Genomic DNA, 23,314 nt, shown 5'->3' with positions numbered 1-23,314 from the left:
AGAATATTATCATCATTGGGAACTTTTATTTTTGCCTCCCATCATGTGAACATCACAAGCATATGCACAACCGTTTGTTTCCCCTTCTGCCAGCTTCACAACTAGCTTATTTTTTTTTAAGCACAGCATTTCACATTTGAAGCAAAAATCTTGCTTGCTTGCACTCTATTTCTGCATTGAAGTACTATTTTACAAGGAAATGTACTTACAGAGATAGACTGGAGCAAGTCTGGCTAGACGTGACATGGCATCTGCAGCTTCTACCTGTCCCCAGTCTCTCAGCAAGATGTAGAAAATGTTGTTCTTGGATCCTGAACCCAATGTTCCTTTGTCCATACTGCCACTCATTAACTCACTGTTTTGAATTGTGACATCTAGAAATAAAAAGGCAAAAAGAATACACCAGTTTTCTACATCATGAACTAATCACTAGTAATCACTTATGGAGAGAATTTAAAAAAAAAAGCTCTATTCATTAGAAGAGTAAAACTCAAAGACATATTTAATGTATCTGTAGAAATGCATGACTAAGTGTTGTAAGAGGAACAGCCTACAACCTGACCTTACCAAATAAAGTTAAAATTTATTTTCCTTCCTTCTTAGAAAGACAACTGTATCCAATTAAAGATTTGTGAGAAACACTGTGAGTAAGTTTTTGGTAAAAATCTAAAAATAAACTTTGCTTCCCTAATCTAAATAATGTCTTTGATCAATTTTATCCATCCAGAAATAAAGTCCTTAATCATAATAAACCAATGCAATTTATTTATTGATAAAGAAGAGCAAAAATACTTCAGGAAGTTACAGTACTCTTATTTGAAGATTCTGATATTCAGTTCAACCAAATCACCTCTGGAGGCATAGCTTGAAGTTAAAAGACACGGTAGACTCCTAAATTCCTTTAATTACAAGAGAACCATAACAACCCATCTGCCTTGCCTTTATTCCTGTACATGATGCCTCTCTTAGATTATTCCTTCTTCATTAAGAAGGTTCTTCATTAAGAACCTTCCATTTCAGGCACTGAATCTTTCTTTAAGCTTTAGTCTTGAACCAATTAACAAGTATCTTGCGTACGTGAACTTTAAACTTATTTTCTGATAGCAGTACAATATATATTCATCACCAACTTCATTGTACATCTTTCAAAGGAGTGGTGTATGTAGATGGATCCAATTTAAATCATTTTATGCAGAACATAGTAGATGTTTGCACACTGTACTCCATGCTCAATATTTTCAATGTGAATTTAGGTAATCATCTTCTTGAATCACAAGTCAGTGCTCTATCTCTTACTATATAAAATCAAAACATGATAGTAGGATTTCTTGTGTTTTTTGAGAATTTGCAGAGAACTTTCTGAAGAGAATTAGTATGGTTTCAGAAATGAATTTTTTTCAGAGAACTGAACACAGCCAACAACAAAATCCAAAGGTTTTCCACATTATGAGCTCCTCTCAAACTCAGAAAATGGAAATTCTTCCCATACTTCCTAGAATGAATACACTGTGGAGCAAAGAAGATGGCTTATGTTCATACAAGTGTGAGCAGAATTGCTTTGTGGCCTTTCATCTCATAGTATTTAGAGGCTGACAAAAATAGTTCCACCACATTTATAATAAACTTCACAGCCATAGAGTGGTTCTATCTTCTACAGAAATCACTCAGTCTGCTGTAGAGTGGATCTGAGTGCTAATTGCGAAGTTCTTCCTCACATCAACATTGCATAAAAGAATTACTATAAATCAATGGTTCCTCTTCTCACACTTCTGAGCAGCAAGGAGCCAGCCTAATCCTGCCTGCTCATGTTCCTTTCCAACAGTTAACACATGAATGTTAAATTAATTAGAAGCAAAGTCTTGCTTATCTCCTACAGCCTCTTCAACAGTGGTCCTTTGCATTCCGTCTGCCACTTTGACTTCCCTAATTGGAAGGACACAGATGGCTTGATATCCTAGGGATTCCTATCTTCCCTAGGTATCCTAACTCCTTTCAGTGTTTGTCTCGTAATCTCTGTATTATTACCCCCACTTAAAATACCAAATTTTTCCATTTGCCCTCTGCACAACCCTCTCCTAAGCTGCTTAGCTTTTCTCTTTCTCTCAGTTCAAATACTAAGTTAGCATCACGACAAGCCCAGCATCAGCCAGAAGACATTTCAGTTTAAGAAAACACCCAAATCTTTTCTTTGGTTTTCAGCATAACTTCAACTTTTGAGAACAACTGCATAATTTTATTTTTCATTTAAAGAATACTTATGTGAAGTACCACTTTAACTCCTACAGCGAACTCAACAAGAGTACAATTTCTTTGAAGACTTTCAAAACACAGCTTCAGAAGTGTCACTCACAAGAATCATTGTAACACAGGTCCTCCCCTTTGCCACAATACTGTTTGCCCTTCGTTCGTAGATTGGCTTTTACAGGACAATCATCACTGGGTTTGAGAATGAGGCTGAAAACCTGTTTTCCTGTCCAGAGTGTTACAGGCTTAAAGAAACAGAAAGAGAAGAATTAGGATTACAAGTTTATGCTACAGCTACAGTAAAACAGTAAGCAAGAACGTAATTGTAAAACTGTTTTATGTACAGAACCTTTCTATAGAGAACCATACTTGTAGCATTCCTTTGAATAGGGAAGTATTATGCACTTCTACAGTTTAAAAATCTCTGAGTACAGCATGGTTATCCTTTACATCAGTTATGTGCTTGCATTTAGAGAAACATGCTTTATTGCTCCCTCTTATGTTTCCCTTTCTGATTAGAAAAGAAAAGAAAAAGATGCTGCTGCTGTCATTTAATTTCTCGAAGAGGTTGCAACATTTACAATTCCTTCTTTATATAGTGCCTTTGATTTAAAATTTTAGGAGTTTAAAGATTCGTATAATTATGTACTCCCCTCAGTTGGAGTTAGATGTAAGCAACTGTCACAGCCAGCACTAAAATTATTAATTTGGAGTGACAGAAGTAGCCAAAGAATCACTGCTCTTAGCTATTCACAAAAGTTGATATTAATTTATAGAATTCATATTAGATACTGCCCATAAATTCCCTAACCTTGCTTTAAGTTGTATTATTCACTGATATTTCAATTCCACTTCCTGAATTCCCCTAATATTAAACTCATTATTTTGAAATTAAATAAAGGATGTAAAAACATATACACCAACATTTAGTATTCAACAAATTTAAAAATGTACTAACTCTCTCCAGACAATACTATTTGCCTTAAATACCAAATTAATCAAATACAAACACCCTCAAATGTATGTGAATGAAGGCTTAACATACCATAATCTAATAAACGATACTAAAACTCTCTTCAAAGTTTGTAAAAAATACACAAATAGTCTGCCCTTCATAAATGTTTTGTGTAGATGATGTAACAAAGGAAAAAACACCCTGCAAGCAAACAAATTACACAGCACTCATCCTCTTTAACCTTTAACACAGCTAAAGGATACTCTTTCCCGGGTTTCCTGTCTCCTAAACCTTGAACTATTGAGCATTTCAGGACCCAAAGAATAATACAGTTTCTGCACTCAGACCCATATTACTCTGCACAGTCAGTAACAGTGAGGTCACTAAGAACAAGGTATTTTCTGCTGGTCACAAACAGCCAGGGGATCTGTGTCACAGCAGCAGGACAGCAGCAAAGCCATGTTTGAACCCTGAAGGAATCCTGCATCTGAACGGCACCACGCAAGGCTGACACCTTTCAGTGTCAGGAACCCACAAACCACTTCTGCACAGCTTCGACCCCAAATTCTGATCCTTGCACTTCACACTAGACAAATACAAAATCTCATACAAAACTTATGTCAGAGAACAAGAACTGTCTCTGCTGAAAACATCACCATGGGTCAAGTACACACAACGGAGAAAGTCTTAGTAAAATGAAAAAAATACCATAACACACCTTCAGAATTGCTGGGGGTGGAAGGCGAACTTTAATCTTTTCATCCTTGCCAACCAGGATAGAAGCAATAATTTGACAGGCTTTGGCTCGATCAAAAAAGGTATCTTTTAATGTAAGAAGATAGGCACCTGGAATGTAAAAAAAGGATTATGACAGAGCAAATTAAGATTAAATTTAAAAACTATTGCATATTCAGTGTCAATTACTTAATTCTAATACTAGTTAGCTAGTTATGCAAAATGACAATGGTTTAGACAGCTTCAATTGTAAATACTTTCCAGATTTTTTAAAATTGCTCCACACCAAACTTCTAAAAATGAGGAACAGTGCATTTCAGTAATCTATTCTCTCTCTCTCAGAGTCTATCCCATCAATGAATGGGATTTATTTTTGTACACTTTCTTCTTGATGTTCATTGGACATTTCCCAAAGCATTTAGTACATTGAAGGTACTTACTGTAGGTTAAAACTAATTTTTAATGAATGAAATCAACTCCTCTACCATAATCATAAACAGTTTACACTATCTACCTAATGCAGACAAAGATCCCAAATATTCATTTGCAGAAAAACACTGCAAAACCTATGCAAAGGTAATAATAATGGCAGCCACAAAGGTAGGCAGTATAAGAAATCAGTCTAAGGACATCACTATATTTCAGGCAAACAATGGCCTTATTTCATAATGTCACTTTGACTTGTGAAAGAAGAAATTTTTTAATTAATGTGGAAAAACTCCAGAACGGAGCAAAGTGACTCTGAAGGAAAAACTGTTAAATATCACACCTCTGAAATAAGCTTATATACATACCTGTGAGAAAATCCTGAATAGCAGCAATAAGAGGTTCTCCATTTCTTGGTGTTACCAAGTTTGCTTTAGTCTATATGATACAGAAAAACATTATGCATTTGAAGACACTTATATTCCATTTGCTACTCAAAACAAAACTTTACCATTTCAGGTATTTATTTTAGCAAAAATGGTCAAAGCTTATTCTAAATCAAAGTACAGCTTTCTTCAAGAAGATAGAAAAGTAAAACAAGTTTCAGTTCACTGCAGTCCATGCACATCTATTGACAGTTAAGGAATAGTTACTGGAAATTATGTATTCTGTTTCCAAAACAGAAGTTGCAATCAACTTGATGTGTTTTGGTAGGGACAGTTAAGGGAAAGGAAGACAAGCTAGCTTTGAGAACCTGGGAAGGGAGAAAAGAGGTTACCCTTACTATGGGGAGCTACTGGAATATTCCAAGTTGTGTGATCCTTACTAATCAGTAACAGTCAAGCCAGCCACTTCCACAAGCCCCATGTTCTTATGTTCTTCTCTAAGTCTGAGTCTTAGTACTCAGTTTACTGCTCCAGTTCATCACCCCCACCCCTCACCTATCCACCAGTGAACACACACCCACAAAGACCTCAATCCCACACTTGGGGGCTGGGGGTTTTCTTTTTAAGCTCGTGAGTCAGTTCAGGGAGCCCGTACATGCTGCAGCCAACAGTTGTGTGGGTACATCTGAAGCAGCAGTGTCATTTAGTCACCCTAAAGGAGCAATGTACTGGAAAATCCTCAGCTTGATACTGCTGACTCTACTTTCACACCACAGATCAAAGCTTGCAACCATGGGATCCCTATTTATCTACCCTCCCTTCACCCTTTTTGACCCTGCCCTAAGAGCCTCCTGCCTTCTCTGGTAAGTTGCCTTCTCCAGTGTAAGTCCAGTATTGCTGCCACATTTTCCAGCTGGTCTGTCCATCTTAGATTTAACATTCATGCTGTCAGACCAGAAAGCAAATATCTGTTGGTAACATAGCCACCCTAGTTGGGTAGCAATCCCTAAGGCCAGTCAGGCAGAAACATACTAATGACATCTGCTTACTTAAAACCACTGGATTTTCCACAGATATTAAATTTAGGCTACCATTAAGTAACAGTCCTAATTTATTCTGAATTCCCTTCTGCAGTTTTCAGGCAGCTTCAAAGTTAAAAATTATCCACATCCAGTAATCTAGATAATATTTCAGATTTCATGTGCAAGTTAAGAAACACAGGGCTCACCCAGTCTGTCACTAACAAAATCCCAACCCAAACATTATCAACCTACCCCCATTAAAACAAGTGCTTCTGCTTTTGCTTCTTCTGTCTGAGGAAGGTGAAGGTTCATCTCATCTCCATCAAAGTCTGCATTGTATGGTGTGCAGACACATTCATTGAATCTGAATGTCCTATGAGGTTTTACTCTAGCCTGGAAAACAGGGAAAAAAAAAGTGATGCACATTCAGTCAAGCACAGATGAAAGATGAAAATTCCTGATTAAAGGATTTAACTCAAGCAGGAACTGACAGAAATAGTACTTATTGTATTATAGAAACATAGATAATACTTTTCATTATGAAGAATTTATACAAAGCACAGAAAAGACAATGTGCTTTGCAGAGATCACAACAACTCTACAAAAATGAAATGCTCACATAAGAACAGATACCAAAGTCAATTATGGCTACTGGCAGAAGACAGCTATCCCAGTACCCATCAGTTCCCATGCAAAGGCACAACTGCACTGTACTCATGCTAGTTCCCACACACTGCTTCAGAAGATGCTGTTTATTTGTGCTCATGTAAGACAGAAACACCACTGAAAGTAAACCACCCAATATCCAGGGATGCCCCACCTGTGTGTTAGACTGTGTGCACTTACAATGTGAGCCATGATGCTCAGCTTGTGAAGAGAGGGCTGTCGGTTGAACAGGACTATGTCACCATCTATAAGGTGTCGCTCCACAATATCACCAAATTTCAGCTCCTGGGCCATCTTTTCTCGGTTCCCATATTTCAAAAATCTTAATAGCAACATATAATAACAGTCAGAAGAAATACAAGCAGTAGATGTAAAGACAACTGAAAAATAATTCTGTGTTAATAATGCAAGCTTTTTCATTAAATGTTGGAGTATTTGTATTACACTAAGTAGAAGACAAAATTGGTGCGGATTGAATCATTAACCATCAGTCCTGCTGCTATTTTAAGTAGTGAATGTATTTTGACATCAGTTAACAAAGTTACAGTAATTAGACCAGTAAGTAAGAAAAAAGTCAATTTATAAAACCAGAATTTGTTTCAGTTGTATCAAAGAGTATAGGAAGTTTTATTCATATATTATCCCTTTTTACTACCTATAAACTGACTGCAGATCAGCTCTCATGAAAACAGGCAGTACAACTTGCCCATAACTGCCCATTTTCATTTACATCTGTACTACACCCTCTATTTCAACTAAGTCTCAGTCACAAAAAAATACCAATCTAATTGCAGTTCATTATCATCAGTATGTGCACTTCAGATTAAATGTAACAGATTATTTAGAAATAAATATTACACTAAACCTGAGGACATAATGACAATTCTTTTGCTACTGCCCATAATGAAAGATTCTAAAAATAAATTTTAATCTCTTTAGATATAACCTGTTTTCACACAGCAGTAAGAACAAGTTGATGAGGAGAAATAAAAAGTGAATCATTACAGAAAAGCTTGATACCTTTTCATTTGGGTGTGCCTTTGTTGTATGAAGTTGGCTCCAGGATGAACATCAGGACCGTTACAAACAAGTTTCCTCATAAAATTAATATTTGCCTTGTTCACCTGTTGCATAAAGACTTCAATCAGAAACAAACGAAACACGTTTCAGGATCTCTTGTTTTTACTGGTGGTTTTTGCATTTTCAAATTTTAGGCTCAACTGACAATCTCCTGTCACAGCCTCAAGTTGCTGAAGGGAATTGGCAGGAAAGAATAGAGGAGGAAAACATAAGCCAATCTTTGAGCACAATAACAGAGTTAAATTAAATTAAAAATCTGGGTGATAAATTTAGATATAAAAATACCCAACCACTCCTTAGACAGATACACCAACAAACACATGAAGCTATGTAAGAGTTCAAAAAATATGAAGCAAAACTCTTCCCCATAAATAGGTCACACCTTAGACCACATGCCCTCTCAGCACTTGCCATATCCAATGCTAAAGCCTTCATTTGCCAACAGCAACAAAACTGGCAAAGCATCACTGAATGACCTTTCAAACAGAATGCAACACATTCACTCCCTTTTATAGAAAGGCTAAAAGGAAACAACACTGAGGTCTGGTTTCAAGAAGAGAAAAAAAAAAGCATAGGAAGAGTTTTGAGTTTTGAGTTTTGGTTCTATACTACTTACCTTTTCAGGAAAGGTCAGTATTTTAGCAACATGAATAGGCACTGCTACTTCATCTATTCTTAAGTTAGGATCAGGTGAAATGACTGTTCTGCCAGAAAAATCCACTCGCTTTCCAGACAGATTGCCTCTAAAACGACCTAACAAAATAAAAACGTTAAAACTCTTTTATTAAAAATTGTTTGCAAAATGTTATCTGTTAAGACAGCATATTGGAACATCCTTTAAGGTACAGCACTGAAGTGTAACACAGCAGTGGCAGAGATACACCTGACAATAGCAAATATTTGCAGCTCAAAAAAAAAATAAAATTAAAACCAACTTTGTAGACATACCTTGCTTTCCCTTAAGTCTCTGAACAAAACCTCTGGTCCATTTCTTAGGTGCCATGTTGAGAGGAATTCCCGAGAGCTCACTATTAATGTACAGGGCACACTGCAGCTGAAGAAAATCCCAGTCTTCCATAATCATCTGTGTTTTGGCTCCTGATATCCTATGCTAAACAAAATAGTCATCCAGTTCAGAAAATAAATATAATGACACATATTACACTAGCAAAGTATTTTTCTGTTATAAATACAACTCTTCTTCTGCAAATAACACTATGACACTTCCATACACTGGAATGAAAAAGGCAAGGTAACTTTATTACAGGGTGAATACTGCTATCTTTTCACTAACACGGGCTTTGGACAAAACTAAGGATTTGTTTAAATTATATTCTTCCCAATCCACTGAAGTTAAGGTAATATAACTTAACGGTCAGGAAAATCACCAGTATTGCATAATTTGTCAATCAGGGGAGAGTCAGTACTCAACTGATTTTGTTTGCTTGACAAAAGACCAGTTTTGAAAAGCGTAAAAAGTATTAGTTTGATAGAAGTGCTCTTCTAAACAACTTATATATTGTCAAATTTACTTCTAGTCTCAATTTGATAACCATGCTAAATGAAACCTGACTTCTTAAGAACAGATGGTGAAATAAAGAAAGAACAAAGATGTAGTAAAAAAAGAGGAAGGTCTACAAGGACAAAAAAGAAAAAAAAACCCACAAAGCAATAGGTGCAATGTTTCCATTGTAAGTGACCACTTGAAAAGTGTCATAGGAGGGAGAGGGAAAAAAGAAATTTACAGACCAGAGCTGAAATGACAAAACATTTCCCATAAGAATCCCAGCAGATCTTGAGCAGGTCCTAAACTGCAAGCAGCCAGTCAGCCAGCTCCATCTGAAGCAAGCTTTTCTTACTTCTTTCAATAAAATCCCAACAACACAGAAACACAGTAGCAGATTGTAAGCAGTAAACCCATTTCCTGTATTCAATTCTAACCAAATCTTTTCAATGGCAACAGTTTCAGAGCTTGAAGGAAAACTCACCTTTTTTATTACATCATTGAGGAAAATGATCTCGGTGAGTTTCATTGTCAAATCGTCTTCATTGGTGCCCGACTTCAAGTCACTCACCACAGAGGGTCTGATACACAGCGGAGGCACCAAGAGTCGCGTGAGGATCAAATCTGAAGGTTTACCTGCTTCTGGATTCATTAGAAGTAGAGGAATGTCTTCTGCTGGGATTCTTCTGAAGAGGTTCAACACTACCAAAGGATTCAAGTTTTCCTACAAAATCCATTGGAAAACGGGGAAAAGCCATCATATCAAGTTTCAGTGCTTCCCTCCTCCCTTTATTTACTGATGTTCAAAAAGCAAGTCTTTTTCAAAGGCAAACAGAGAGCTATTCATGCAAATAAAACTACGTTTTGGTTTATTTATCCTGAACCAATGCTTTAAGCATCTCAAATGTTAATGTCCTATATTCTTTCCTCACTTTTTTTTCCTATATATTAGTGTTTACTTGTCATCATATTATTGTCTTTTCTCAAGAGTTATGAGAAAGGGTATTTCACAGCTAATAGACAAAGCAGTTACCATCCTACAATGAACTTACAGCACATTGTATTCATTTTATTCGCAGAAACTCACATAAATTACAGTACTTTCTAGACTCTTTTCCAAAACTTAGTTTCTTTCTTCCTAGAACAGCTACTGCTGTAGTATAAGAAGCTTCAGATATTCACTGCTTTTTCTATTCAAAGATGTACCTGGAGATCTTCCCAGCTTGCAGAGAGCAGAAGGAAACAAAACTGCATACAATGCAAAGCTTCATGAAATAGAAAGTTAATAAAAAAAGTTTCCTCTCTCCTTCTCAACATTAAGGTTATCTGAAGCAAAAAAGTATCTGTATATCGGAATTATATTGGAGTTACAGTAAATCTACCTGTATGTGCAAACTTGTTTGTCTTCTATGTTTATTCTTCCTTTTCTAGCTTATGGAAGCCTAACACACCAAGAAGACCCCCATTCTTTACAGGCAGAAAGTGATGTATCAGAACATACCAATAAACTAAATTTCTCATTTTAGCAAAGTTAACATTATTGCAATAGATGCAAACATTCTTCATGTGTCTTTTGATATACAGAATTCTTGGACTACCATAAGACTTTAGCTCATACATTGAAAACCCTTGAGGAGTTTCATGTCATGCACGAAAACTAGCAGAAAATTTAAGTAATAATAAAAGTCACCTGAGCTCTTCCAAGTAAGGGTTCTACTTCTTTGTTATGTTCAATAGCAGTTTCAAAGGACTGCAGAAAAGTAGATACTATTGGATCTACGACTTTCTTATTTGTCTTGTACTTTTCATGTATTATTTTCAATAAACCACACTTCTTCACAGTTCCTGCAAGCAACAAAAGAATACCAGAACTTTAAACAAGTACAGCTCCAAACATAGTTAAACCTTTGGTAAACACAAGAGCAAAATAAAACTTTATTAGCTTTATTAACCAGCTATCTGAACTCACAAATATATGAGGACAACCAAGTCATACTTTCTTGTATGGATGGTTTGGTGTGTCTACATCATGATGCTGCATCTGAAGCTGAAAGCAGGTGGTTTAGTCCACACTTTTTAATTCAGCTTCATCTCATTCACAGCAGATATTTTTTTAAAGTAGAATTTCCAACACTAAAAAACAGGACTAAGATGTTACATTTATGCATCATACCACTATCTCTGAATTAATTTTGGAAGTGAATTATCAGAAAAATCGAATACTTTCATGTCATACAGGTAACATTATTCATGAAACTTTCACAAACTAGAACAAATACTCATTTTTTTTACTGAAGTATTCCAACCTAACATGTAATTTTGTAAATGCCTACTGTTTATGCCCCCTAGATGTACATATGGCACTCATGATGAAGCAGCTCTCCATTTATTCAGGTTGTTGACCATTCCAACAAACAACCCACAATTTTCATGAGTTAAAAGTGTGAAGTTCTAAGTTATGGATTAACTATCTACTATGAATCTGTAACACTTCAAGTCCTTAAACAGCAGTAACATGTGATCAGTGTAGATGAAAAAAAACAAGATGTATTTTGAAAATCGATGTGAAACCTTATGAAGATACTCTGCCCTGAAGAAGGAATAATCTTAAGAAGGACAATTTAATACCATGACAAAAAATGATGTTCACTCAAAATTACTAAGTCTACCCATGTTTTCATGTTCAAGTATTAATCACTGCCAACAGCTCCCAGTATTTTTAAAAACACGCTCAACAGGTTTTTTTGCCATTATTCAAGTATCAACTATTGGTTACTTCCATGAAACAATACAAGCAACTAGGTGAATGTCTATATCCACACAAATGAGACATGAACAAGCATGTGTCTGGCACTAGAAATAAAATTACCTATTTCTTAACAAAGGCCAGAGAGAACACCCACTAGCTGTGCAACAAACAAGCACGTTCAAGATTTGGATCCTATCACAGCTGTCGAGGCAAAAAACCATCACAGTGGACAGCTTCACAAACTGCTAATGCCAACACTCACCATTAAAGGCCCCACAGTAAGGACAAGTGTTTTTCTTTCGGCACTTCTCAGACACTTTCTTTTTTAACCCTCTCTTCTGAAGGTATGTAAGGCCAGGTCGCTTTAGGTAATCCAAAAACTGCTTTTTTTCTTCCACCGACAGCATGATACGGCAACAGGTTTTGCAGATCATCTAAAACGTGAACACATAGAAACACAGTTGTCTAACATTCAGAGATGTAACCTCTTGATCTATACCTTAAGTTCTTCAATAGAATGCAGTTTTTTGAATGAGATACTATTCACTGTCTTAGTGAAAGACCAATTCACACATTGCAATATACATTAAAAAGCCCAGGAGAAAAAGAAGTTACAGTAAATGAGGAAAATCCTTATCTAAGCTCTGCAGGACCTTAAATATCCATATATAGCAAACAGAGCTTTGATTTACTAGGATGTCCTTAAAGGCAAGTTGTACTGTATATATTTAACTGAAACAACAGAAAAATAATGGATTAAATTTATCAGTCTGAGGTCACATAAAACAAAATGGATGTATTTACATCACTAAGACTGGTATTTAAATACATTTATTTTGCAAAAGAAAACATAAAGATAAATTAATAATGCAACCTTATTTTGGCCTTTCAGATGTCATCTTTCCTGATTTTTTTACTTTTTCTAGACTAAAAACTGACGACAAATCATAATCATATTTACCTGTAAGATGCCTATCACAGCTTTGAAGTATCCAACATGAAAACATGGCAGCTCTAAGTCAATGTACCCATAATGTCCTAAACAATCAGCTAGACTTTTTCCACAGGTTTCACAGGGACGGTCTTTTTCACTGGTTCCCTTTGGGAGAAAGAGGATGCACACATAAAGAAAGAAAAATTTGCTGTAATTGACTGAATAGATACAAAATACAACAGTTTTTAAGCTAGTCAGGTATTCTAACAGCAGACCCACTCCTTTTCCCCAGCATCAGAAGCACGTCAGTAGCATTAGATTCACTCCAACCCTTAAGAAAAATGTTTTTTTTACACACAGCCCCTACTGACACCAATAACATGGACTTACACAGCTCTTGAAAATGACCCACAGCCCATTAATCTACCTTATGGCATTTTGTTCCTGTTGATATGGCATGATGTTGATGGATGTCTCTGGGTCTCCCAACAACTTGGCAGAAAGAACTTACCTCCTGCCTCAAAAGAATGCATTCCTGAACCCCCCAAAAGCATGAATAAAGTAGTTGCCACTACAGCTAACAGTCTATGAAACTCAGGTAAAGACTCATTTTTGTGTATTTTGGATAAGCGGTACATTTCAGTGACTCCAACTTTTTTTAACCACTTCGGTAGTTCTACAAAAAGAGTCTGGGAAAAAGAAATGGTTCTCACCATGCGATGGTCCAGCACTCCATACTGCAGTGGAGAGTGATGGTTGTCCTGACTATACAAGTTTTTGCTGACCACTTGAATGTGAGCTTGCTGACGCATCTCTTCTGGAGATTTCATGCCAAAGCAGATGTGGCTTCTAGGATGGAAGAGTCCACATGTATGTATGGGCATGCATACACGTATGCAGAAACACTTCTAATGACAAGCATACACCCCCTTAAGCGTCACAGAATCAATTAGTTTGCAAAAGACCCCTGAGATCATCGAGTCCAACCTATGACTGAACACCACTCTGTCAGCTAGACCACGGCTCTAAGTGCTACTTCCAATCTGCCCTTAAATGTCTAACCACCCTTTCGGTGAAGACATTCTTCGTGATGACCAAGTGAAACCTCTCCTGGTGCAGCTTGAGACTGTGTCCCCTTCTCCTATCCATCGCTGCCTGGAAGAAGAGACCGACCCCCACCTGGCTGCACCCTCCTTTCAGGTAGTTGTAGAATAATTAGGGCCCCCTTGAGCCTCTTTTTATCCAGCCTAAACACGCCCAGCTCCCTCCGCCGCTCCTCACAGGACTTGTGCTCCAGACCCTTCACCAGCCCCACTGCCCTTCTGCGGACCCGAAAGTACTCGAAAGCAATTCAAAGGTGATTAAATTGATTCACAGTAGTGCTGAAACAGGATCTTTTCAGATAACTATAAAGAACACAGCTGCCTTGGGTTGAGCTGGTGGTTTATATTCCTGGGCACCCCCAGACGTGGGCACAGGCATAGCCCAGCCCGTGCCAGCGCTTCTCCAGGCGGAGCCGCCGCACCATCAGCTCCCCCCCCCGCCCTCCGCCCCGAACCTCTCCCCAGCTCCAGTGGTTCCGCCCCGCCTCGGGAATCCTGCCGCTCCCCGCCTCAGCCCCCGGAGCACCGCACGGGCCCCACTCACATTTTCTTGGCCACATCGGTCTCTCTGAACTGCTCCTTCACCATCGCGGCGGCGGCGCCGGGACCCGCCGGGCCCACGGGGCTGCACGCGCCGGGCGGGCAGGGCGGCGCGGCCTCCGCGCGCAGCGCCCCCTGGCGGCCCCAGCGGGACGCGCCGCGCTCGGGGCTCCGGGAGAGTGGAGCGGGCACGGGATGGGCAGGATTGGGAGAATCACGGTGGGGCCACGGGGTCACACCACCCCGCCCTTCAAGAACGGTCACTCCTTGCACATGGCACAGGGTTGTGTCCAGCGTTGGACATCTCCAGTGAGGGAGACTCCACACCCTCTCTGGGTGGAGTGTTCCAGTGCACGGTCACCGCACAGTAAGAAGTTGCTCCTCGTGCTCAGGTGGAACTTCCCGTGCAGGAGTTTCTGCCCGTTGCCTCTTGTCCTGTTGCTCAGCACCACCAAGAAGGGCCTGGTCCATCCCCTGACACCCCCCCTTTAGATACTTATACAAATGGGCGAAGTCCCCTTTCAGTCGCCTCTTCTCGAGACTGAACAGTTCCAGCTCCCTCAGCCTTAAACAACTCCACAGCCACACTCAGTCCATGGCTCTGGCTCAGCCCGTGACTTTGCGCGTGGCGCCCCAGCAGCAGCCCCAGGACAGACTGCACAGAGGCGAAGCCAGAGCCGCGGCAGCGCCAGCCCGTGGCGGGAGAACTAAACTGAACTGGGCTGGGCTCAACCAAGCCGGGCAGGGCCGGGCCGAGCTCACCCCGCCATTCCTGCGTGACGCGGCGTCCCTCCACCCCGCGGGCCATCAGGCACACGGAAGGCACCCCCACCGCGCCCGGCTCTGAAGAAGACACCCCCGCGCCAGGCCCCACCCCGTGGGAAGGCCCCCGCGCTGCCTTATGATTGGCCGGGGGGCGGTGCCGGCCCTTTCCCCGCCGTGTCGCCGCCGCCGCCGTCGCCGCCATGGTGAGTGTGCCGTCCTTTCCCTGCCATCCACCCCGCACCGCCGCCATCCCGGCCCCGCCGCGCTCCTGCGCCGCCGCGCCCCGCTGGGCTGGCCCGCCCGCACCCGCCTGTGGGGGTATGGCGTGCACCGAGCCGGCGCTCTGGCGGCCGGGCTGCCGCGTATCTGTGACCGCTGGTAGGAGCGGGGCTCGGGCCGGGCCGGGCCGGGTGCGGCCCCGGGGTCTGATAGCGCGGTAACGCTGGGCTGCTGCTCGGGAACTATCAGGGAGCTGCCGTAGGTCACAGTCCTGTGTGTCTCATGGCTGCCCGTGTCTGAAGGCGTTACGGAAACAGAGGGGTGAGAGGTTTTTTTTTAGAGAAATTTGTACGTTGCGTTAAGAAGAGCATTGGCGGCAGGTCGAAGGAGGCGATTCCACTCCTCTGCGCAGCCTTGGAGAGGCCGCATCTGGAGTGCTCTGTCCAAATCTGGGCACCTGACTTCAAGAGAGGCATGGAGCTCCTGCAGCAGATCCAGTAGAGGGCAAGAAGGAAGGGTCTGGGGCATCTGTTTTATGAGGGCAGACTGAGGGAGCTGGGCCGTTTCAGTCTCGAGAAGAGGCGCCTTAGAGGGGACCTCGTCAATGGCTGTCAGTATCAGAAGGGAGGGTACCAAGAGGATGGATCCAGGCTCTGCACGGTGGTGCTGAGCAATAGGACAAGAGGCAATGGGCATAAACTGCTGCACAGGAAGTTCCACTTGGACATGAGGAAGAACTTCTTTGCTGTGTGAGCAACTGGAACAGGTTGCCCAGAGAAGGTGTGGATTCTCCCTCACTGGAGATATTCAAGAACTGTCTGGATCCAGCCCTGTGCTGTGTGCTCTAGCATGACCCTGCTTGAGCAAGGCCAGATGACCCTCTGTAGTCCCTCCCTACCTGACCTATTCTGTAACAGTTAAGAAGCTGTAAAGCCTAAAAGTCGAGTGGGCTCCTGTGGGTCTCCAGCACCAACAGCTGGGTGGCAGCGGAGCCAAACGAGTGTTGGTAATGACAACCAAGGATTGCTGTGGCTGGGGAGAGGGGCCACATGGAGGTAGGGCAGCACTTTTCCAGGAACAGGCATCCTTGTTCTGGCTCCTGGACATGAACAGAGCACAGTGCAAGTGAAGCAGTGAGGCCAGGAAATGGGCATGGACTATCGGGGGGGAATCCAAGTCCTCCCACTTATTCCCAGAAAGGTCCAGAAGAATGAACTGTACATGATAACTAAGTGACATAGAAAGGGAGAAACTTATCTATAAAAGGTTACCCAGGAAGCTGAGATTGATGCTGGAGCCAGGATTGGTGATCCCTTTCTCCCATTCTCTTCTCACTCTCTTCCCTTTTGGCGTATCCCTTTATCCAAAACCCACTGCTGTGTCTTTACACTGGGAGGCCAAGGTCTAACATATGCATTTCCATGCCAAGTGTGTAATTTTGCTCATAAAACTTTGTAAGCTTTTGTGGACCCTCTGACCTTTGTCATTCTAGCATTGTCATCCTAGCATCTAGGAGTCTTCCGTGCTCCTTCCCCTTAAGGGTGGGACACCACAGAGGTTGTTGTAACATTTGAGCTTCCTAAGGAAACTTCTGTTACATTGTTCCAATGCTTGGGCTGTAATTGGTGTGTTTCACTAAAAGCTTTTTCACCTCAGAATGGTGAAAGTATGTGTGTTGCTGTGATGTTTGAAAATGTGGGATGAGTTTGTCAGTTTTTCACTGTCTTTAAAGGTGTTTTATGTATCCTAAGACCAGTCTACTTAGGTCATGAGTTCACTGCAGTGTCTGAGGCTCCTGACTGTTGCTGTAGTGTGCATTTTTACGTATTTATTAAATTTCAGTTGTATGTGTAGCTATTGTTTTGTTTTCTCTTGCAGAATGACACAGTGACCATCAGAACCAGGAAGTTCATGACAAACAGGCTGCTGCAGCGCAAGCAGATGGTAAAAGAATACTGAAATTTGCCTTTAATTTTTTTGTCTGTTGGCTCAGGGCTGCAGGTCGTTTTTAGTTGCTGTCAGTACAAGGCCCTTGAAATCTCCAAAGTTCTTATTGTAAAAACTTATGGCTTTAGATGTGTTGATCTATGCTGAAGGTAAATACTGATGGTGAGGTAGCAAACTCTTCTGTCATTTGAAGTTGCACCAGGGGAGGTTTAGATTGGATATTGGGGAAAAATTCTACAGCAAAAGGATTATTAGGCATTGGAACAGGCTGCCCAGGGAAGGGGTTAAGTCATCATCCCTGGAGATATTAAAAAGACATGTAGACTGGAGGACATGGCTTAGTACCATTGAGAGACTTGACAGTGTTGAATTTACTGGTGGATTAAATGATCTTAAAGGTAATTTCGAATCTGAATGACTGAAGCAGGAAATTTTTGACTGCTTTTATATCAAACTGAATAATAAATACTTTGTGCTGCTAAGGTGGGTTAGTTTAAGTCTTAAGTTCCTGGTGGGACTGTAGCACCTGGCAGTTTTACTGGATATTGACCTCTTATACAACTTGTCAAAATTCTTTCTTAGGTGATTGATGTGCTTCATCCTGGGAAGGCCACAGTCCCCAAAACAGAAATCAGGGAAAAGCTGGCAAAAATGTACAAGACAACCCCTGATGTAATTTTCGTCTTTGGCTTCAGAACTCACTTTGGTGGTGGCAAGACAACCGGTTTTGGCATGATATACGATTCCTTGGACTATGCAAAGAAAAATGAACCAAAGCACAGGCTTGCCAGGGTATGTTGTTTTCTAGTATCTTGGAAGCAGTTAGGATAGGTTAGAAGCATTTAATTACTCAGTATTTACACGTTTTGTGAAAGTACTGTTGGTGTACTCAGTCATATGAGACATCTTAAAATAACACAGGTTAGCCTCTGCACTTGCAAAAGAGGCTAAGTTTTTCTTATTCTGCATTACAGGAGAATTGGAAAGGCAAAACTTGTTACCAGAGATGTTTAGCAATAATAGATAATAAATCACTTTTAAAGGTTTGGAAGAAGTATAAGAGATGGGGCTGATCCATGTGCTACTTAAGTGTTTATGGTCTGTGTTGAATCATTTATTGGTTAATGAACTTGCTGTTTAGTTAATATTTCAAATTTAAACTGTATATGAAGAGTTCAGAAGTAATAAAAATTAAATTCAGAGTTGGTAACAGAGTTGGTAAACAATATCAAATGCTATTTTAACTTTTTTAATAGCATGGCTTGTACGAAAAGAAGAAGACTTCCAGGAAGCAGCGAAAGGAGCGTAAGAACAGAATGAAGAAAGTCAGGGGCACAGCCAAGGCAAATGTTGGTGCTGGCAAGAAGGTAGGATGAGAATATGTTTAAGCTAGAGTGAGCATTTGCCTTTGGAATGTTGATTAGATGCTTCAACAGAGTAATGCTGTTTTTTTTCCATTTTTTCACCTGTTCTACTGGATAACAGAAGGTAATCTGTGTGTTGTATAGCTTGTCATCAGCTCTGTAGCTTAGTTTTGCTCCTCACTGCTGCAAGCTTAGCTGATACAACATGAAAGAATGCTTCTTAAATTATTGTTTCACTTTCCTAAATCTAACAGTATTGCTCTAATCACATGACTCAGTCTCGCAATACACACATTAGATAATCTTAACACTTGTTACTTAGACTGCCTAAGTACCTAATGCTTACTCCACCAAGTTACTGTTACTTATGGTGTTATTTATCAAGGTGAGTTTGTTAAGGATACTTTAGGCAATGACAACAGAGTGTAAATAGAAAAAAGTACAATGCCTGTTTTGTCCTGGGTTTAAGTGACTGATTCCGAAGATAGTAGAGTCTTCCTGTGGTGGGAGCTTCCTGGGCTGAGGATGGAACCTGATACCAGCAGCTAGGAGGGAGGCAGAGTTCCTCTGTCATGAAACAAAACCACAACTGAGGAATAGCCTGGGTGGGAAGCCAGTCATCTTCCTTCGTGGTGTTTTGTCCTTTGACAAATGCAGAATAAGCTGTGCAGCCAAGTGGATTTTCTTCAGGTGTTTTAATAAGGGGAGGGAGAGTAGTGGGTTTCAATGCTTAGTTCTGTAGTTGAGAAAATGCCTTGACATCTTGTACTTTAGTAATCTTCACTTTTGCTTTTTTTCTACTTTCTTGGAATTCTCCATCAGAAATGAAGTATCTACAGGTACTGGAAATGAGCATGGATGTGGTGACTGAATTATACATCACTGAAATGTGTCCATCCTTTCAATTAAAGCACTGTACTGCCTTGCATGCATGTTTGATTTAAACTTAGTTCTGTCCTGTGAGGGTTAAATTATAACATAATGCACTTTATTCCATGTGAATTAGAAATTAAATTTGACCAGTAGCAAACAACACTTTTGAAACCAGTGAATCAGCTTTAAAATAAGGAACTCAGTGAGAAGAAATCCAAGGAACTCAATACTCTAATTTGAGGCATTGGTTCAGAACACCCCAGGATCTGATTCAAAGTAGTACAGTGCAATTGCATGTGTAACTTGACTGTTGTGTGTAAGTAGTTGCGTACATGAAAGCTGAGTCACATCACACCTTAGTGCATTTGAGATGGTGTTTGGAAATAAAAAAGGCACAGTTGTCTGCCTTAAACTATATTTAACTATTGTCCTGTAGTATTCCAAGCTAAGACACAAATTAAAGCGAAATTGGAAATTTCAGTGAAATTAGATTTTTTAGTTAGTGTGGAAGTCAAATTCTTGTTATCACTGGATGGAAATGGACCAGTGTAACTGACAATTATTAGATGAGGGAGCTATTCTACTAGATAGGTTTTGAGCCTTCTTCCTTTCTGCTTTAGTGCTGTTTTAATCATGAAGTCCTACAGTTGTTTATGGCACAAAAATAGCATTTGGTATAGTAGTGACACATAACATATACCCTTTTGTCAATGGCAAGGGAGTCATTTAATGTTGCACTGATCCCAGTAGTATGGATGAACTTCCCGTCAAGACTTTTGCACCTGAAAGTACCTGTTATTGAGTGTTAATGCAAAATGGTTAAATTACTGTCACTTGAATTATTAAAGCTGTCCAGTTCAGAGAAATCCTCTTAAAGCAAATTTAGGGCCAGGATCATGTTCTGTGGTAATTATGTAGGAGATTGGACTTCTGTATCAAGTGCTTCTCAAACCAGCATGCAGTCTTAATATTAGGTAAACTGTGGTTTTCATTATTGATATCTTATTAAATTATCATTCAATTGATAAGTATGCATGGGTTAGATGTTACTTGTTTACCACCTTTGTTAATCTTTGTGTCCTCACTTAGGATAAATTATTTTGTGTGCATTCTGGAAAACTTGCTTGATAAGAGTTTTGTGCTGCATTACAGAAAAATGTAAAATACACTGGTGTCTTTAAAATTTATCTTGAAAAATGCATGTTTAAAGATAATGATGTGGTATGGTTCATCATCCTTTATCACAGCTATGCAGAGGAATTTTTAATAGGAGTCCTGGAATATGTTTTTGAGTCCACCTATACAGTCTGTGAGAACTATTTATCTCAGAAATGTGTAGGCACTTGATTCTGAAAAATCTTCAGCCAAGTGTATATTCTAAAAGTTATGTACCATCTAGTCATGAAAATTACTGAAATGGTGAATCATACTTGAATATTTTTTTTTGAACTTAAGGTCATATGTAACTGTGCCAATGTCTGGTTGTTTTCTTTGGTACTTCCCTCTCACCCCATTAGAATTCCCATTCTGTTTTCCCTGCAGTTTGAAGAGAAGTATTTTAAAGTGCTGTGTGTTATTTAATGTAACTGTAGCTCTAGACTTTGCTGAGCTTGCTAAAAATTTGCAACAAGTATATGTGGATGTCCTTCACCCAGTCTTTGCTTTCAGAGCAGTGACCATAGACCATGCAACACTGAAATATAAAAAAAAAAAGCCCACCCTCCCTTTTAATGTCACAGCTGTACCTGTGACAGCCCTTGACATGTGAGGCTTTTCTAAAAAAAAAGCTTCAAACAGAAGTGTGGATGGATAGGCACTTTAAGCCATTGTAGCCTGTAGGCATAATTGAACATGCAGTTGTATTCTGAATATTAGTTAAGCTCTGAACAACTATTGTTAGGTCTCCTTTTGAGTTTGAGACAATGTGTGAAATTTAAGTCTTCAGTCTCTACAGTAGTCAAAATTTTGAAGTTTTCCCAGCACATTTCCATGTGGTTATTGAAAAAAGCGTATTGTGAGTGTCAGTAAAAATCTTCAAGGCTCCATCTTCTACAGTAGTAGAACTTAGATAAAAATATTCTTAATATTAATTAATGCTTTCTCTTTTTCAGTAATTGAACATTCCTCAGATGGAAAATGGATCACAGGTATGATTTGAGAATGCTTTGTAAGTGTAGACATTCTACAGTCCAGTCATTATGATGATGTAGGTCTAACACTGATTTTTGCAAAGACTGTGGTACTTGTGCAGATGTCGAACCAAATGCAAGAGTGTAAGACTAGGAAAGAATATTTACAAATTGCTTTAGTAAATTACTGCTATCAATTACTACTGAATTGATAGCTTATGTGACTTTGACTTAGATGAAATACCTGATTAGTGTAAAGACTGAAATAAGAAATTGGGCAGTTCACATTTACTGTTCCTAAAGCTGCTGATTATTTAGTCTAACTGTAAGCAAGGCTTACATTTTTCACTTGTAGGTATGCTAAAGGGAGGATAGTAGACCTTGGTTTTTATTGTCTTAAATAGATTAAAGTAGTATGATAACTATTTTCGGAACAGATTTCTGTTGTTTTCTTACACTTACTTCAAGTAAATCCCTTATAAACAATCGTGATACTCTTACAGATAAGTCCCTGTATTTTTGTTGCAGAAACCTAAGTGCTGTGTTCAGTAAGTGTTCAGAAAAAAGTGGTTTTATTACAAATGGTCTGTCTGGGAGCTGATACAGCATGTCTAGTGTCTTAAACAGAAAGCTGTCAAAGCACCTGTAGCTTATGGAGCTCTTCTACAGGGATGCTGTAACCTAGGCTCTGATTTATTCCCATGACGGTGCTGTGAAATTTTGAACTTTATGCTCTTAAAAGAAGAGTAGTGTGGTTCACCTGACTTGTTTAGGAACCAGTTTTTCAGGCTTTATAAATGTATGAGTGCAAAAATTGTTTTAATTTTGTGGTAGTAATGTATTTTTTTCCTTTACAGTCTGCATCCTTCTATGAAGAAGTACAGAAGGAATTATTCTGGAAAGCAGAACCTGTTCATCTGACTTTAACGTCAAATAAACTGTGTCAATAAAATGCTGATTTGTCCTATAGTTTTGATTTGAAAGCTACTTTTTGTAAAGTTTGAGAAATTCAGCATAGGTGCACTGTTTGCAGTGTATTAAAACCTTTTCATAATTAAACACCTCTTGTTTTGACTATCTATTTGAAATGCTTTCTACTGGTAGTAGTATGAACTAATTCCAAGCAGGCAGTGTTACTTCATGGATATAGACAGGCTTTTGTCATCTGTTGTTCAAACTGTGGTTTGGAAAGTCCTTTTAAGATGTTCTTGTTTGGCTGCCTTATTTCTATAGACCTGTAGAATACAGCGTAAGGGAGAACAAAACATGTACACAGAGATACTCAGAGCTGCCTACTTCCACAGTTAATGGTTTTCGGTAGGGAAGGAGTTGGGCATGATTTGTCTTTTGTTCCCGAGTTGTCAGGACAGGCTGTGGGGTCTGTCTCTGGCCTACCAACTGTGTAGTACACCCCTAATTTTTCATCTGGTAGTGTTAAAGGAGCCATTTAAGATGGAAGTGAGGGCATTCTGGTGCAGGTGTTTTGAGGAGCAAGGAAAATACAAGTTTTATTCTCTTAATAGGACTGAAACAGATTGCAGCTGTAGCAGCTGTGCTGATTATGGTTCTGATTTTATTATCTAAGTACAGTATTTTTGAATTGTACTACCATTGTACTTAGACAGCACTTTGTAATGCAGGAAAGGCATTTTTACTGTTTGGGGGAGGAAACT

General features: G+C 39.7%; 2 protein-coding genes across 6 annotated transcripts in view; one reads left to right on the top strand and one right to left on the bottom strand.

Annotated features, from left to right (window-relative positions):
* POLR3A (RNA polymerase III subunit A) overlaps nt 1–14,443 on the bottom strand; it is a 36,355-nt gene extending 21,912 nt beyond the window's left edge. For both annotated transcript variants that reach the window (XM_017807162.1, XM_017807163.1), the window contains exons 1-15: nt 14,349–14,443; nt 13,415–13,550; nt 12,729–12,866; nt 12,030–12,201; nt 10,709–10,863; nt 9,503–9,742; nt 8,463–8,625; nt 8,131–8,267; nt 7,455–7,558; nt 6,615–6,756; nt 6,021–6,161; nt 4,729–4,798; nt 3,918–4,045; nt 2,351–2,489; nt 210–374 (exon numbers count right to left, since the gene is read on the bottom strand). In XM_017807162.1, the coding sequence (XP_017662651.1) occupies nt 210–374; nt 2,351–2,489; nt 3,918–4,045; nt 4,729–4,798; nt 6,021–6,161; nt 6,615–6,756; nt 7,455–7,558; nt 8,131–8,267; nt 8,463–8,625; nt 9,503–9,742; nt 10,709–10,863; nt 12,030–12,201; nt 12,729–12,866; nt 13,415–13,550; nt 14,349–14,392 (2,074 nt within the window). In that variant the 5' untranslated portion in view covers nt 14,393–14,443. The remainder of the gene's footprint in view (nt 1–209; nt 375–2,350; nt 2,490–3,917; nt 4,046–4,728; nt 4,799–6,020; nt 6,162–6,614; nt 6,757–7,454; nt 7,559–8,130; nt 8,268–8,462; nt 8,626–9,502; nt 9,743–10,708; nt 10,864–12,029; nt 12,202–12,728; nt 12,867–13,414; nt 13,551–14,348) is intronic.
* An 800-nt stretch (nt 14,444–15,243) lies between these two features.
* Nucleotides 15,244–22,593, top strand: RPS24 (ribosomal protein S24). 4 transcript variants are annotated; one of them, XM_017807178.1, is made up of 8 exons: nt 15,244–15,312; nt 17,207–17,272; nt 17,858–18,067; nt 18,532–18,642; nt 18,761–18,763; nt 19,462–19,478; nt 21,624–21,659; nt 22,499–22,593. In XM_017807178.1, the coding sequence occupies exons 1-6, from the start codon at nt 15,310–15,312 to the stop codon at nt 19,465–19,467; spliced, it is 399 nt and encodes a 132-aa protein (XP_017662667.1). In that variant the 5' UTR covers nt 15,244–15,309; the 3' UTR covers nt 19,468–19,478; nt 21,624–21,659; nt 22,499–22,593. The 4 variants fall into 4 exon arrangements, with proteins under 4 accessions (XP_017662667.1, XP_017662668.1, XP_017662669.1 ...); XM_017807179.1 differs by lacking the exon at nt 18,761–18,763; XM_017807180.1 differs by lacking the exon at nt 19,462–19,478.
* Nucleotides 22,594–23,314: the final 721 nt, after the last annotated feature.

Source organism: Lepidothrix coronata, unplaced genomic scaffold, assembly GCF_001604755.1.
Source record: "Lepidothrix coronata isolate B3197 unplaced genomic scaffold, Lepidothrix_coronata-1.0 Scaffold17, whole genome shotgun sequence".
Taxonomy (NCBI): Eukaryota; Metazoa; Chordata; class Aves; order Passeriformes; family Pipridae; genus Lepidothrix; species Lepidothrix coronata.
This window is presented reverse-complemented; position numbering and strand designations above follow the sequence as displayed.

Bases quoted from the DNA above. Each gene is read 5' to 3' on its own strand.
- RPS24 (XM_017807178.1), top strand. The intron at 17,273-17,857 runs GTAAAAGAATAC...ATTCTTTCTTAG, and splicing joins TGCTGCAGCGCAAGCAGATG to GTGATTGATGTGCTTCATCC. The intron at 18,068-18,531 runs GTATGTTGTTTT...CTTTTTTAATAG, and splicing joins CAAAGCACAGGCTTGCCAGG to CATGGCTTGTACGAAAAGAA.